The sequence below is a fragment of the Microcaecilia unicolor genome, chromosome 2 (genome assembly GCF_901765095.1).
Source record: "Microcaecilia unicolor chromosome 2, aMicUni1.1, whole genome shotgun sequence".
Classification (NCBI taxonomy): Eukaryota; Metazoa; Chordata; class Amphibia; order Gymnophiona; family Siphonopidae; genus Microcaecilia; species Microcaecilia unicolor.
In genome coordinates, this window is record NC_044032.1 from 446,315,390 (window position 1) to 446,330,996 (window position 15,607).

The 15,607-nt window shown below is 44.9% G+C and overlaps 1 protein-coding gene across 1 annotated transcript in view; it reads right to left on the bottom strand.

Annotated features, from left to right (window-relative positions):
* TTC31 (tetratricopeptide repeat domain 31) overlaps nucleotides 1-5,512 on the bottom strand; it is a 188,098-nt gene extending 182,586 nt beyond the window's left edge. The window contains exon 1 of the mRNA XM_030190890.1: nucleotides 5,398-5,512. Coding sequence (XP_030046750.1) covers nucleotides 5,398-5,425 — 28 coding nt within the window. The 5' untranslated portion in view covers nucleotides 5,426-5,512. The remainder of the gene's footprint in view (nucleotides 1-5,397) is intronic.
* Between the last annotated feature and the right edge of the window lie 10,095 nt (nucleotides 5,513-15,607).

The following is a 15,607-nucleotide window of genomic DNA, read 5'->3' on the forward strand; positions in this document are numbered from 1 at the left end:
ATTTGATCCCTTGCTGATTTTGTAAGTTTGCCCACTGACAAAGACATGAGCAGCCCATAATTGAAGGGTAGGTTATTGGTAACAGTGAGAGATAGCACATCACAAATTAAATCCGGAAAATCACATTGTGGAAAGTATATGAATTTATTTGCATTCTGCAGAGGGAAATAAGTATTTGATCCCCCACCAACCAGTAAGAGATCTGGCCCCTACAGACCAGGTAGATGCTCCAAATCAACTCGTTACCTGCATGACAGACAGCTGTCGGCAATGGTCACCTGTATGAAAGACACCTGTCCACAGACTCAGTGAATCACTCAGACTCTAACCTCTACAAAATGGCCAAGAGCAAGGAGCTGTCTAAGGATGTCAGGGACAAGATCATACACCTGCACAAGGCTGGAATGGGCTACAAAACCATCAGTAAGACGCTGGGCGAGAAGGAGACAACTGTTGGTGCCATAGTAAGAAAATGGAAGAAGTACAAAATGACTGTCAATCGACAAAGATCTGGGGCTCCACGCAAAATCTCACCTCGTGGGGTATCCTTGATCATGAGGAAGGTTAGAAATCAGCCTACAACTACAAGGGGGGAACTTGTCAATGATCTCAAGGCAGCTGGGACCACTGTCACCACGAAAACCATTGGTAACACATTACGACATAACGGATTGCAATCCTGCAGTGCCCGCAAGGTCCCCCTGCTCCGGAAGGCACATGTGACGGCCCGTCTGAAGTTTGCCAGTGAACACCTGGATGATGCCGAGAGTGATTGGGAGAAGGTGCTGTGGTCAGATGAGACAAAAATTGAGCTCTTTGGCATGAACTCAACTCGCCGTGTTTGGAGGAAGAGAAATGCTGCCTATGACCCAAAGAACACCGTCCCCACTGTCAAGCATGGCGGTGGAAATGTTATGTTTTGGGGGTGTTTCTCTGCTAAGGGCACAGGACTACTTCACCGCATCAATGGGAGAATGGATGGGGCCATGTACCGTACAATTCTGAGTGACAACCTCCTTCCCTCCGCCAGGGCCTTAAAAATGGGTCGTGGCTGGGTCTTCCAGCACGACAATGACCCAAAACATACAGCCAAGGCAACAAAGGAGTGGCTCAGGAAGAAGCACATTAGGGTCATGGAGTGGCCTAGCCAGTCACCAGACCTTAATCCCATTGAAAACTTATGGAGGGAGCTGAAGCTGCGAGTTGCCAAGCGACAGCCCAGAACTCTTAATGATTTAGAGATGATCTGCAAAGAGGAGTGGACCAAAATTCCTCCTGACATGTGTGCAAACCTCATCATCAACTACAGAAGACGTCTGACCGCTGTGCTTGCCAACAAGGGTTTTGCCACCAAGTATTAGGTCTTGTTTGCCAGAGGGATTAAATACTTATTTCCCTCTGCAGAATGCAAATAAATTCATATACTTTCCACAATGTGATTTTCCGGATTTAATTTGTGATGTGCTATCTCTCACTGTTACCAATAACCTACCCTTCAATTATGGGCTGCTCATGTCTTTGTCAGTGGGCAAACTTACAAAATCAGCAAGGGATCAAATACTTATTTCCACCACTGTATATTCTAAGTTATAATACTGACAGTTATAATACTGACATCAGTCATAACCCAGTCATAAGAGAAGCAGATGCCTGTCCCAAGAACAATGGAGGTCCCAGGAAAAGGGGAAGAAACACACATACAAACACAAGTTCACCAACAAAATCCCTCCCACCAATACCATCCCTCCCCTTCAAGATTCCTAAAAATTATTTTATCAGTAGCGACCAAGCCCTGCAAGAAAAATGTTTTACAATCTCTCTGCAATGAGAAAATTGCGCAGCTAAAAGAGATACATACTGCATCTGTTAAAAAAAAAATCACACAGTTAAAGCAGAAAAAACACTAACAATAACAGCAAACATTCCAGTAGATCCCAAACAGACTAAGTGAAGTGAGAAGTCAATAAGAACAAACATTCACAGTCAGCAATCCACATGGCTCAGTGATCCCAACAGCATCCATCAGGTGGAAGATTCCAAGGAGCTGGAGTTCTCCTCAGATTAGCATCTGAGGCGATTACTACACTCTGAAATTTGTAGCCAACACAGAACCAGAGAGCACAGGGATGGCATTTAGGCAGCCTCTGGTTCAAGCTCCTTCCAAAATCCCACCTTGTGTAAAACAGTATGTGCCTCCAATGTCGTTTTCATAGCAATGAAGAAAGGCCAAAGGGAAAAAAGCCATTTACATCTAACTCTCTTCCTCATCAACAGCGCAGTAACATCTTTAAAGTCTCTGAGCTTCTGCAACGAAGCCGTTGACAGGTCTTGAAAAAGTTCTATCAGCTCTCCCTGACAATTCACTGGCCCTCCCTTGCAAGCACACTGGAGTATCTTCTCCTTCACAGTATAGGAATAAAAGTAAACAATTATGTCTCGAGGCTTGTTTGCACGCATGGGGCCCTGTCCAAATGAATGTCGTCAACCACATGGGAACCCGCAGTGACCATATTTAAAATCTAAACATAAAGACTCGAACAATGACCGCACAATCTTCGTCTCCCTCCCACTCCAGAACTGGAGGTGATGACGACGTGCTCGATTTCCAGGTCATCAATTTTCTGACAGGGTGTCCATCATCGCAGTGTTGGCCTCTACACAGTGCATAGTCTCATGCAGCTTAATAGCCTGGTCATTCAACTGCTGCTGTCTCACGTGGGATCCCAGATCTTCCAGACCCCTGCAGAGATCCTGGATAAGGGCCTTGAGCTCACTCATACAAACTGCTGAATCTTTCTGTAGAGCTTATTTAAGGTCCTGCAACATTTACTGAAGATCCCATTTGGTAAGTGGGCCCACTGAATCTGTAAAATCTTGATCCTCTGAATCAGTAAACATGGCGAGGTCCCCAAAATCAGAGCTCACCCGCTCCATGTCTGCCACACGTTCAAGTCGCCGTGTCCCATGACTGAAAAATAGCTTTTAATCTCGATGCTGCACTTTTTAGACATCAAATCTAGTCAAAGGCCATATAAAGTATCAGATGGGCACTCCTAAGCTACAAAATGATGCAGGAGATTGCCAAAAGTCCCCTAAATAAGCAGGGCTGGATAAGAGCTCCCAGTTCACGCTGCCATCTTATCGATGATATCGCTGACACTCCATGTATTCAAGAGTAAAATTTTAAACATAATTTTTTGTTGAATTGTGAGCCAATATAAATTCTTTAATACTAGTGTGATATGATGAAACCGCAAAAAGCCAAATAATTCTCTCGCAGTTGCATTCTGGGCAACCTGTAAAGCTTTCAATAAATTTTTAGCCAAGCCCATTAGTAAGCCACTGCAATAATCAAAACAAGGCATGATCACACTCTGAACCACCAATCTGAAATTAGTAAAATTAAGAAGATCCCGCAATCTTCTGATTAATCTTAGCTTAAAAAACACCAATTTGATTTTCATCACCTGAAGTTTCATAGACAAAGCAGAATAAAAAATGACTCCTAGATTATATTATCAACAATTGAGATGGACAAATCAATCTGGTGAAAATGAGTACAAATATCACCTCCCAAAAAAATGGACAAAAAGAAGTATTTGAGTTTTTGCTATATTAAGTTTAAGATGATTATGTTACAACCACTGATCGATCACTTTAAGACAAAAAAACTAACTTCCTGAGAGAATCACCCCCTGACTTATCTCAAAAATAAATTGTATATCAACAACAAACAATCAAGATTTCAAATAAAGGCAATTAAGAAGCCTACAAAGTGGTAAGAGAAAAATGTTAAAGACCCTTGCAGCACTCCTGTTGAACACTCCAACTCAAAAGATTTACTCATATTCTTCCTAACACAGAATTTTCTATCAGGAAAGATTTAAACAAAGCAATCACTAATTACTTATACCTATTGATTTCAACAGATTAATCAGGATATCATGATCAATAGTATCAAAGGCTGCAGAAATATCCAAATTCACCAGGAAATAATGCTTACCTTTGTTGAAGCCTTCCCTGTTTCTACAATTGAAATCAACAATGTTTCACTATCGTGTAATGAGAGTATGAGAAAGGCCCCGCATTCACTGAGCTGAAATGTAAATTTCTGCAGTGTTCCAACCAAACTGGTTTGTGGCTAGAATATGATCCAAAAATTCTAGTAACTGTTCATAAAACAATTTTTCCATAACTTTTGAAAGAAACAGTAAAGACAAGATAGGCCTATAATTCACATCCAGGTCTGGGTTTAAGGATGACTCCTTAAGTAAAGGGAAAGGGAAATGGGACTTGATATACCGCCTTTCTGAGCTTTTTGCAACTACATTCAAAGCGGTTTACATATATTCTGGCACTTATTTTGTACCAGGGACAATGGAGGGTTAAGTGACTTGCCCAGAATCACAAGGAGCTGCAATGGGAATCGAACTCAGTTCCCCAGGATCAAAGTCCACTGAACTAACCACTTGGCTACTAAAGGCTTGACTACTGCCTTAAGAGTCAGGCACTTGGCATTCCTGAAATGACAAACTAATGATACCCACAAAGTATCACCAGTTAAAACTTTTAATAGATAGATGACACAAATCAAATGAATACGAATTATTGATCTTATTAATAGTAATCAAATCAAAAATATGTTTTCTAAATTTGGAAGTACTCCACAGATTCTCATTAGATAAAGGTCAAATCATTTCAGTAGGTGTAACTTTGTCCTTAAACTAGCCTAAAGTCATACTGTGATGGTGCAACACTCAGGGGAAGTATCTCCAGATAAGTCTTGTTTTGCACTATCTGTTCAGGAAATGTAAGAAAATGTTGCAGAAATAGTCCTATTAGATGCTTTCTGGAACTTTTCCTCAAGCTGTGCAATGCCCTCTTATTCTACTACTTTCTGGACAATCTGCTCAGCCTGCTGCATACAATGACTTTTTAGTACCTTGGCGTCAGATCATGAGAAAGTGAATTGCTAATCTGCAGATTTATTCCCTTTAATTGAAATCATACAATTCCCCAAATACAGTTTTCTGTGATATTACAAGCAAAAAAAATGGCCCTCAACCTCAACAAGCCTGCAAATAGGTGGGAAAATATGGGGTACAAAAGTAACAAACAAACAAATAAATAAATAATGGAAGGACTGTTCTTTAGACATAAAATAGGTAACCACGGGCTCAGCACCTGCACACAAAACAGGAAGCCACAGCCCCCGCTACTCTATACACAACACTATTCATTGCCTTTCACATGCATTTGACTGCCCACTGGGAACCCCTCCCCCCGCTGTCTACCTCTCTCGTCTGCTCTCTCCCCTGTCCATCATGCCTCTTCCTCTCCTCGGTCCTCCTGCCTCTTTCCCTCATTCTTAAACCCCCACCCCACATCACATCCTACCTTCAAACTTATCTTTTAGGTCGCCCATGACTGCCTCGCAGTTTTCCTTCACGGGCGACCCGCCACCTCTGACACAACGTCTTCTTTCCCTCGACCGATTCCCTTCCCACCCCGCCCCCTTTGATTTGACTTCCTGTTTCCGGCGGGGCGGAAGGCGGCCAAGAGGGAAGTTTGAAACTGGACTGTCTGTATCGCTCCGTGAATTTCCAAGCCTCGTTCTGGTGCATCGATTGTTTCTCTCACTCTCAGTGTACTTTAAGTTTCATTTTGGTCCTCCACTATCCTCTCATGCGTTTCAGGCCTCACTCTGCCACCTACTTTTTTTGGGCTAAAACAGTCGAAGTGACGTCAACACGTTGAAACCAAAGGAAATCTCTATTTCTACTCCCTCGTGCGGCCGTCATCCCCGCACACGTAAAACAAAGCAAACAAACCAAACGAGCTGATGCATCCATGTTATCGTTCTTTATTGTTAGTAGGTATTTTAATTTCTCACATATTTTCAAACATGCCAGCTTGTGCAGCATACGGATGTACACAGAGGAAGTATAAGAACGGAATAACTTTTCATAGGTAGCAATTTGTTATAAATCGTAATCAGTGTCATGTGGAGGGACACGCTAACATGTGTTATATCTGTGCAGAGATTTTTTTTTTTTCTGTTGACAAAGAGCCACTAAAACAGACATCCTGTTATGAGAATCAGGTGCTCAACATTCAGAGTTTGCTTATTTAATAACTAAATTATGACATGAATTAGGTTGAAACCTGGGAGCTTTTAAAACTTTATTTTTTCCTGTGTACCTACACCAAAAGAAAAAGATGGCAGGTGGGAACTTGCTCCTTTTGTTTTCGGGCATGCAATGGTATATTAAAAAAATTTTATTTGCTATTTTTTTATTACTGTTATTTAAAAGACTTTTCCCTGTTATCCCCCAGCTCTCTCCAGAGACCCGTGGGTTATGTCCCTCTACCGGCTGATGGAGACAGAGAGAGAACTCAGTGCTGCGTATGTATGTCTAGTAACGCTATAGAAATGGTAAGTAGTAGTAGAGATTGCTAGATGTGGTCATGTGCAGCCAGCCTCTCTTCAGTACTCTCTCTGGCTAGCAGGTGGAGGAGGGTCATAACAGTACAGCTCTGGATTGATCCAGCTCTTAGCCTGACCCACGGGACCCTGTTGAGCCTGAACTGGGGTTGAGGTCCTTGTAGTTAGGATTCCTTGTGGGGGTATACCTGCTGGGGCCAGGTCCCTCCCCGACGGCCCTTTGGTTCCTGATCAGCTTAGCTTCCTAGTGCGGCTGAGGTAAGCAATACTGTGCAGTGAAAACATAAGCGAGAAGGGAGCCACACAAAGGACTGCTTCACAACGTGGCTATCACTGGGTAAGGAGGTCATCTGTGGCTAAATTTGGGAACCAGATGTCGGTGCCATCAGAAGCCGTGAAGCGCTGCTCCCGTTGTGGGAACTGGAGAGCAGCAACCGGCGGCTATGGTGCCTGCACATGGCAAAGTGCATCTGAGGTGGTAACACTGGTTTCAGGGAGCCCAGGGCTATCTAGCAGCTTGGCGGAGCCAACTTTAGTGTTGGCAGGAACCTCGGGCCCGATTAAGCACCCAGTGGCAGGTGCCATTTTCTCGATCCTGTTGTGCTGTGTGCCGCACATGGCAGCAAGAGAGGTTCAACCTGATCACATTTGTGGGAACTCAGATCATGACTGGCCAGAAGGCATGGCTGCCTCGCTGGAGGCGGATATCTACGATCCCCTCTTTCTTGAAGACCCCTCTCAGGGGCACACTGGTTTGTTGGAGGAGGGAGAACTGCCAACAGAAGAGGATGATGATCCCATAGCAGCCTGCTTATTTTGGAAAGAACTTCCAGCACTGATTCTTAGAGCACTTGCAGTTTTGAATATTTCCTCATTGGAGTCTAAGGCCCATCCACCACCTGCCCCCTCCATTATGTCAGGAACCAAGAGTCCCACAACGTCGTTTCATGTTCATGAGGCAATGAAGATCCTCATCTTCTGGGGGAATGAGCCAGGATAACTTCAAACAAATGGGTCTTGGAAGTCATAAGGGACGAGTACAAACTAGAGTTTGTCTGGCCCTTATCAGACTTCTTTCTGGAGTCTCCTTGGAAAGCAGCAGCCAAGATAGCGGTGGTGCAAGAGCCATTGGAGCAGTGCAGCCCGTGTGTCCAGAGAAGTGTGGTCACAGATGTTACTCCATTTACTTCATAGTACCCAAAAAGGGCGGTTCCCTTCACCCTGTACTAGACCTCAAGTCCATAAACAAGGCCCTACGGGTTCAACATTTCAGATTGGAAACAATGTGATCGGTCATTGCCGTGATTCAACCAGGGGAGTTCTTGACTGCTCTTGATCTGAGGCATATTTACATATTCCCATTTGGCTGCCTCATCAGCATCTGCATCGGTATATGGTGCTCCATCAGCACCTGTAGTTCCAGGCCATGCCCTTCGGACTCACTACAGTACCCAGGACCTTGTTGAAGGTAATGGTAGTAGTAGTAGCAGTGGCGCTTCAGACGGAGAGGATACAGGTGCATCCATATTTGGACGATTGGCTCATTCGAGCACAGTCCTACGAAGAGAGTCTACAAGGCACAGGCAAGGTGATTGATCTCCTACAGTCCTTGGGCTGGGTGATCAACGTGTCAAAATGTCATCTTTCCCCTTTGTAGTCTCTGGAGTACCTGGGTGTGCTTTTTGACACAAAGACAGGGATGGTGACTCTGCCAGAGGCACACAGACTCCAGCTTCAGAATCAACTAGAGAACCTCTTACGGCGGCCGGCGCCACGGGCATGGGACTAAATTCAAGTGTTGGTATCCATGGCATCCACATTGGACACAGTGCTATGGGCCAGAAGTCATATGCAACCACTCAAGCTGTCCCTGCTCCAGCTCCACTATCGGAGGATTACTAAATCAGGATGCCTTGGACATCATGAGCCTGGTCAGCCATGCAGTGGTGGTTGTCGCCAGGGCACCTTCTACAGGGTTTTCTCCAAGCGACGCCAGACTGGGTGGTAGTAACCACAGGTGCTTACCTGGCTCAATATCTGGGCCAGGTGGCTCAGGGATCTTGGTCCCCAGTGGAGGCTTCATGGTCCATCAGTCAGTTGGAGTTACGGGTGATCTATCTGGCACTCCAGGAGTTTGTGGACATTCTGAGGGGGTGCCCAGTGAGAGTGCTGTCGGACAATGCAATGGCCATAGCCTATGTGAACAGGCAAGGGGGGACAAAGAGCACCTCCCTGGCGAGGAACTCCTGTGCCTCTGGGCGGAGGCGCATCTATCCCTCCTGTTTGCAGACGCACATTGCAGGTTCGGCAATTCGCAGGCAGACTTCCTCAATTGTAATGTGCTAGACCCGGTGCGAATGGGAGCTTTTACCACTAGCGTTCGAACAGATCATAGACCGTTAGGGCCTACCTGTGATGGATCTCATGGCCAACAGGACCACTGCAAAGGTCTCACGGTTCTTCAGCAGGGGAAGAAAATTCAGCTTGGAGGAAATCGATGCAGTGCTACAAAGTTGGCCCCATAGGCTACTTTACGTGTTCCCGCTGTGGCCCATGGTGGGCCGCATAATGGGACAGATCGCGAGACATCCCGGCAGAGTGATATTGGTAGCGCCAGATTAGATCCGCATACCAGGGGTGCTGAAGCCAATCAGGCTACTGGTGGATCAGCCCCTTCGCCTTCCAGCTCAGGGAGGCCTGCTGTTCTAGGGGCCCATTGGATGGAGGATCCCTCCCCTTTTGGTCTTATGGCCTGGCTCTCGAGAGGGCGCGTCTGAGAAGGAAGGATTACCCGGAAGCAGTTATTACAACTATGCTGCAAGCCAAAAAGTGCTCTGCATCTACAGCGTACAACAGAGTCTGGCGATATTTGACGTGGAGTGTTCTGCCTCCGGTATTCTCATAGGCTCACTATCAGTTATTATGGCATTTCTGCAGGAGGTTCTGTGAAAATAGATCTCCCTTATACCTTGAAAGTAGAGGTGGCAGTACCAGCCTGCTTTTGTGGGCGCTTTCAAGGCTCCTTGGCCACACACCCATACTTTGTTCCTTTGCATAACATTTGCACCCGCCTTGTTTTCTGGTATTGCCGTCTTGGAACTTGAACCTCGTTTGAGAGTGATGCATCGTCTGCCCTTTGAGCCTCTGAGTCACCTGTCGTTGAAAGATCTCACTCTAAAAATGGTTTTCCTGGTAGCTAAAGCGTCAGCACGCAGGGTGTCCGAACTACAGGCCTTATCATGCAGGGATCCCTTCCTTCGTTTTACAGAGGCGGAGTTTGCATTCAGATGGTACATTCCTTTTGCCCAAGGTGGTGTCCCGTTTCCATCAAAACTAGTGCCTGGTGTTGCCTGCCTTTCGCTAGAAGAAACGATCCCATCAAATTCAGGGCACTGCAGTGTCTGAATGTTCACCGCCTCCTTATGCGTTATCTAGAGGTCACTAATGACTTCCATCTTTTGAACCATCTTTTTGTGTCCATGCTGGATGAAAAAAAAAGGGGGACATGGCTTCCAAAGCTATGTAGCACGATGGTTGCATGAGGCGATTGCTTCAGCCTACTAGCAGCAGGTCTATCGCCTCTCTTACAGGTACAGGCGCATTCCACGAAGGCACAGCGGCATAGCATGTGAAATCTCATCTGATTTCGTTGGAGGAAATTTGTAGGGTCACTATGTGGGCATCAGTCCATTCTTTCACTAGATGCTACAGAGTGGACATGGCAGCCCATCAGCGCGGCATTCGGCACAGTATACTGGGGTGGGCCTGTCCCGTCCTACTTGAGGACTGCTTTGGTACATCCCACAAGTCTCTGGATTGATCTGGGGGACAACATGGAAGGAAAAATTAGTTCTTATCTGATAATTTTCTTTCCATTAGTCCCACCAGATCAGTCCAGAGGCCCACCATTTCAGGTACTGTATACTATTAGTTTGCGCATAGTGTTCATTTCCAAGTTGGAAGAGTTCCTGCGTTTGGTTCCTTCTTTAAAACAAAGAAAAGAAATTTTGATCTGCTAGAAGCATTTTCTTAGAATGTCAAGAAGATAATTTTATAGCCATGCTGGTGGTGTACATCTACCCCCTGCTTGGGCAGTGGAGGTATTAATTTTGGTTATCAGAGGCAGGAGAGCATTTGTTTGGATTGATTTTTCCTAATTTCCACAGCTTTGATATCAACAATACTGAAGATAGCTATATGTGGTCATGTGCAGCCAGCCTGTCTCTGATGTTCTCTCTCTATCTCCATCTGCTGGTAGAGGGACATAACCCACAACTCTCTGGTTTGATCTGGTGGGATTAATGGAAAGAAAATGATCAGGTAAGAACTAATTTTTCCATATTAAATAATGAGGGCAGAGCTATCTTCATGCAGAAGTCCAGAGTCAGTCTAAATGTGCCAACATTGTCCAGTTCAATGCTTGTAGCGCTATAGCAATGATAAGTAGTAGTAGTAGTGCACCCTTAGCGCTGCTTAGTAAACAGGGCCCTAAGTTTTGGATGTATTCTGTTGAAGTTGTTGTTTACTTTTGCAATGTGTGTATGTATGCCTGTTCTGGTGTATGCCATGTGATAATATTTGAATAACTGTCTATACTTATGGCTATGATTTCTGAACAAGCAGCATCATTAAGAACATAAGCCATACTGGGTCAGACCGATGGAAAACAGGATACTGGGCTAGATGGACCAAACAGTGGCCAAGCAAGGTCACAAGTACCTGGCAGAAACCCAAATCGTGTCAACACTCCATACTACAAATCCCAGGGCAAGCAGTTGTTTTTTTTTTGTTTGTTACATTTGTACCCCGCGCTTTCCCACTCATGGCAGGCTCAATGCAGCTTACATGGGGCAATGGAGGGTTAAATGACTTGCCCAGAGTCACAGTGAGCTGCCTGTGCCTGAAGTGGGAATTGAACTCAGTTCCTCAGGACCAAAGTCCACTACCCTAACCACTAGGCCACTCCTCCCCATGTCTGTCTCAATAGCAGACTATGGACTTTTCCTCCAGGAATTTGTCCAAACCTTTTTAAAACCCAGATACACTAACTGCTGTTACCACATCCTCCGGCAAAGAGTTCCAGAGCTTAAGTATTCATTGAGTGAAAAAATATTTTCTCCTATTTATTTTAAAAGTATTTCCATGTAACTTCCTCGAGTGTCCCCTAGTCTTTGTACTTTTGGAACGCATAATCGATTTACTTCTATTCATTCTAAACCACTCATGATTTTGTAGACCTCAATCATATCTCCCCTCATCTGTTTCTTTTCCAAGCTGAAGAGCCCCAACCTCTTTAGCCTTTCCGCATACAAGGAGTTCCATCACATTTATCATTTTAGTCTCTCTTCTTTGAACCTTTTCTAGTTCCGCTATACCTTTTTTGAGATACGGCGACCAGAACTGAACGCAATACTCAAGGGGCAAACGCACCATGGAGTAATTACAAAGGCATTATAGTATTTCCGGTCTTATTCACCATCCCTTTCCTAATAATTCATAGCATCCTGTTTGCTTTTTTGGCTACTGCCGCACACTGAGCAGAAGATTTCAGCATATTATCTACAATGACAACCGGATCTTTTTCTTGAGTGCTGACCCCGAAGGTTGACCCTAGCATCAGGTAACTATGATTCGGATTATTCTTTCCAATGTGCATCTTGCATTTGTCCATATTAAATTCATCTGCCATTTAGATGCCCAGTCTTCCAATTTCCTAAGGTCTTCCTGCAATATTTCACAGTCCACAAGTGTTTAACAACCTTGAATCGTTTTGTATCATCTTCAAATCTGGTCATCTCACTCGTCATCCCAATTTCCATATAATTTATAAATATGTTAAATAGCACCGGTCCCAGTACAGATCCCTGCAGCACTTCACTGTTCACCCTCCTCTATTGAGAGAAATGACCATTTAACCCTACCCTGTTTTCTGTCCAATAACCAATTCCTAATCCACACCAGAACCTTCCATCCTATCCCATGACTCTGTAATGTTCTCAGGAGTCTCTCATGAGGAACTTTATTAAAAGCTTTCTGAAAATCTAGATACACTACGTCAACCGGCTCACCTTTATCCACCTGTTTATTCACACCTTCAAAGAAATGAAGCAAATTGGTGAGACAAGACTTCTCTCGGCTGAACCCACGCTGTCCCATTAATCCATATTTGTCTACGTGTTCTGTAATTTTATTCTTTATAATAGTGTCCACTATTTTGCCTGGCACCAATGTCAGGCTTTTACGAGCCTATAATTTCCCGGATCACCTCTAGAACCCTTTTTAAAAACCAGCACCTTCCAGTCTTCAGGTAGTACAGATGATTTTAATGACAGGTTACATATTACTAACAGGAGATCAGCAATTTCATGCTTGCGTTGAGTACCCTTGGATGTATTCCATCTGGTCCATGCGATTTGCCACTCTTTAATTTGTCAGTTTGATTCAGTACATTCTTCTAGGTTTCACCGAGATTTCTTTCAGTTCCTCGACATCATCACACTTGAAAACTATTCCCGTTACAGACAGATCTCTTACATCTTCTTCCATAAAGACAGAAAGCAAAGAATTCATTCAGTTTCTCGCTATGGCCTTGTCCTCCTTCAGCGCCCCTTTTGCTCCTCCGTGATCTAACAGACCCACGGATTCCCTTTCAGGCTTTCTGCTTCTGATGTACCTGAAAAAGTTGTTACTGTGAGCTTTAGCCGCTGTGGCAAGTTTTCTCTTCATATTCTCTTTTAGCCTTCTTTATTAATGCTTTGCATCTGACTTGCCAGTGCTTATGTTGCTTCTTATTTCTTCACTTGGGTCCTTTTCCCATTCTTTGAAGGACAATCTTGTGGCTGTAATGGCCTTGTTTTACTTCACCTTTTAACCATGCTGGCTGACATTTTCTCTTCTTTTCACCTTTGCAAATACATGGAATGCATCTGGACTAGGCTTCCAAGATGGTGTTTTTTATAACGTCCACTGCCTGAATTAGTTGTCCTAACCTTTGGCAGCCGATCTTTTTAGTTTCTTTTTAAACCATTTTCATTTTATTATAGTCACCCTTTTCAAAAATTAAATGCAGCTATAGATTTACTTTGCGGGTTCATCCCCAGATATAGCTCAAACTCAATTACTGTTTCCAGGGGTCCCAACACCGCCACCTCTCACACTATGCCTCTGCACACCACTAAGGACCAAATCCAAAATGGCTCCCCCTCCTGTAGGTTGCTGGAACCAGCTGCTCCAAGAAGCAGTCATTTATTACATCTAGAAATGTTATCTCTGGCATTCCCTGATGTAAACATTTATCCAGTCAATATTGTGGCAGGGGCGTAGCCAGACACCCAATTTTGGGTGGGCCTGGGCCCAAGATGGGTGGGCAGAATTCTGCCCTGTCCCACAAGTGATTCGGTCTCTCCCTCTCTTGCCTGCATGCCATATGGTCTCTCAAACATCCCTCCTCCCTGGCATCCATTTTAAATAGCAGATTTTCACCAGCAGCCGAGCAGCAACTAATACACACTGCTCATGTTGGCCCCGCAGCCTTCCCTCTGATGTAACATCCTGTTTCCGCATAGGTGGGAATACATCAGAGGGAAGGCTGTGGGGCCGGTGTGAACAGTATGTATGTATCAGTCGCTGTTCGCTGCAGGTGAAGATCTACTATTACAAGGTATGCAGGAGGAGCAGTTGTTGTGAGTTTTCAGCTGGTAGGGCTTGGGGATCCTTGCCAGCTACATCATAAGTGTGCTGTTACTGGGTGGGCCTGAGCCCAAAGTGGGTGGGCCCATCTGGGCCCACCCTTGGCTACACCACTGATTTTAAGAGCATCTGGAACTGCCCTACCACCAAGAAGGCAGCCGAAGCAATGGGTTCCTTAATCCAATGCACTATGATAGCCTGAGACACCGTCAGGCCCTTTCTCTGACCAGCTAACAAAACACACTGTGTCTTGACCATGGCACAAAAACTAGTTCTCTAGACTATTTCCCTACTTGAGAGAGCATGACCGAGGTACAAAAACTGGCTCTCCAGGCCACTTCCCTACCTGAGGGAACATGACTGAGGCACAAACAGTCTACAGTATCCTCTGTACAGGCAGTCAAGCACACTTCCCTACCTCAGGAAAAAAATGACTGATGCACAAAACAGTCTGCAGACAGAATCAACCACATAAGAATAAAGTCGCACACTCTGTTGGCAGAAAAAAATTGCAATGAAACACTATGGTTGAATCACCACATCAGCAGCTATTCAAGTGTGTTGAATTAGAGTTCTACTACGTAGGAGCAAGGGCCTAATCACGACCCAAACTTCCAGAAGGGAATTGGAAAACATGCCAAGGAGAGTCATATGATGAAACTGCAGCACCTCACCTAAATGTGAGATGTAGAAGCCAGGGTGTATTATGAACCTCTATTTAAAGAATAGCACAAATGAGTCTACGAAGGAAAGATTTTTTGCTAATGCCTTGAGGGCAAAAGTTGACTCAGAAGGAATCAACCTAGGTAGGACAGAATAAAAAAGAAGAACTCTACAACAAAAAGGCAAAGAAGACAGAAGTCAGGTAAGTACAGAAGCCTAAGAGGATAAGCCAGTAGTGTACCAAGGGCAGGGCGATGGAGGGGGGGAGTCCGCCCTGGGTGCAGGCAAGGGGGTGGCTGTCGCCTTTGCCGGTCCTCTGCCCCCTCTAACGTTACTTTCTGTTCCAGGGCAGGGGACCGGCGGAGCCATAGCCGTGCGCCTGCTCCGCACACCCCCTTGCTGAGAGGAAAGGTCTGGTGATGCGCATTGAGGGGGTGGTGACGCGCCACAGGGTTGTGTGTGATGCACTTAAAAGAATGGATCAAGTAGAACCAAAAGGTTAAGGCCCAGTGAGGTTGTGAATTAAGATCAGGTGAGCCCATACATTTAAATAGAATGGGACTTGACCTACCACCTTTTCGTGGTTTTTGCAGCTACACTCAAAGCGTTTACATAGTATATACAGGTACTTATTTGTACCTGGGGCAATGGAGGGTTAAGTGACTTGTCTAGTCACAAGGAGCAGCAGTGGGAATGAAACCCAGCTCCCCAGGATCAAAATCTGCTGTACTAACCCCCTAGGCTACTCCTTCACTCCAAGACAGAATAGACAAGGAGGTAGGTGTAGCAATGTTGCAAAGTTGGAAAAGA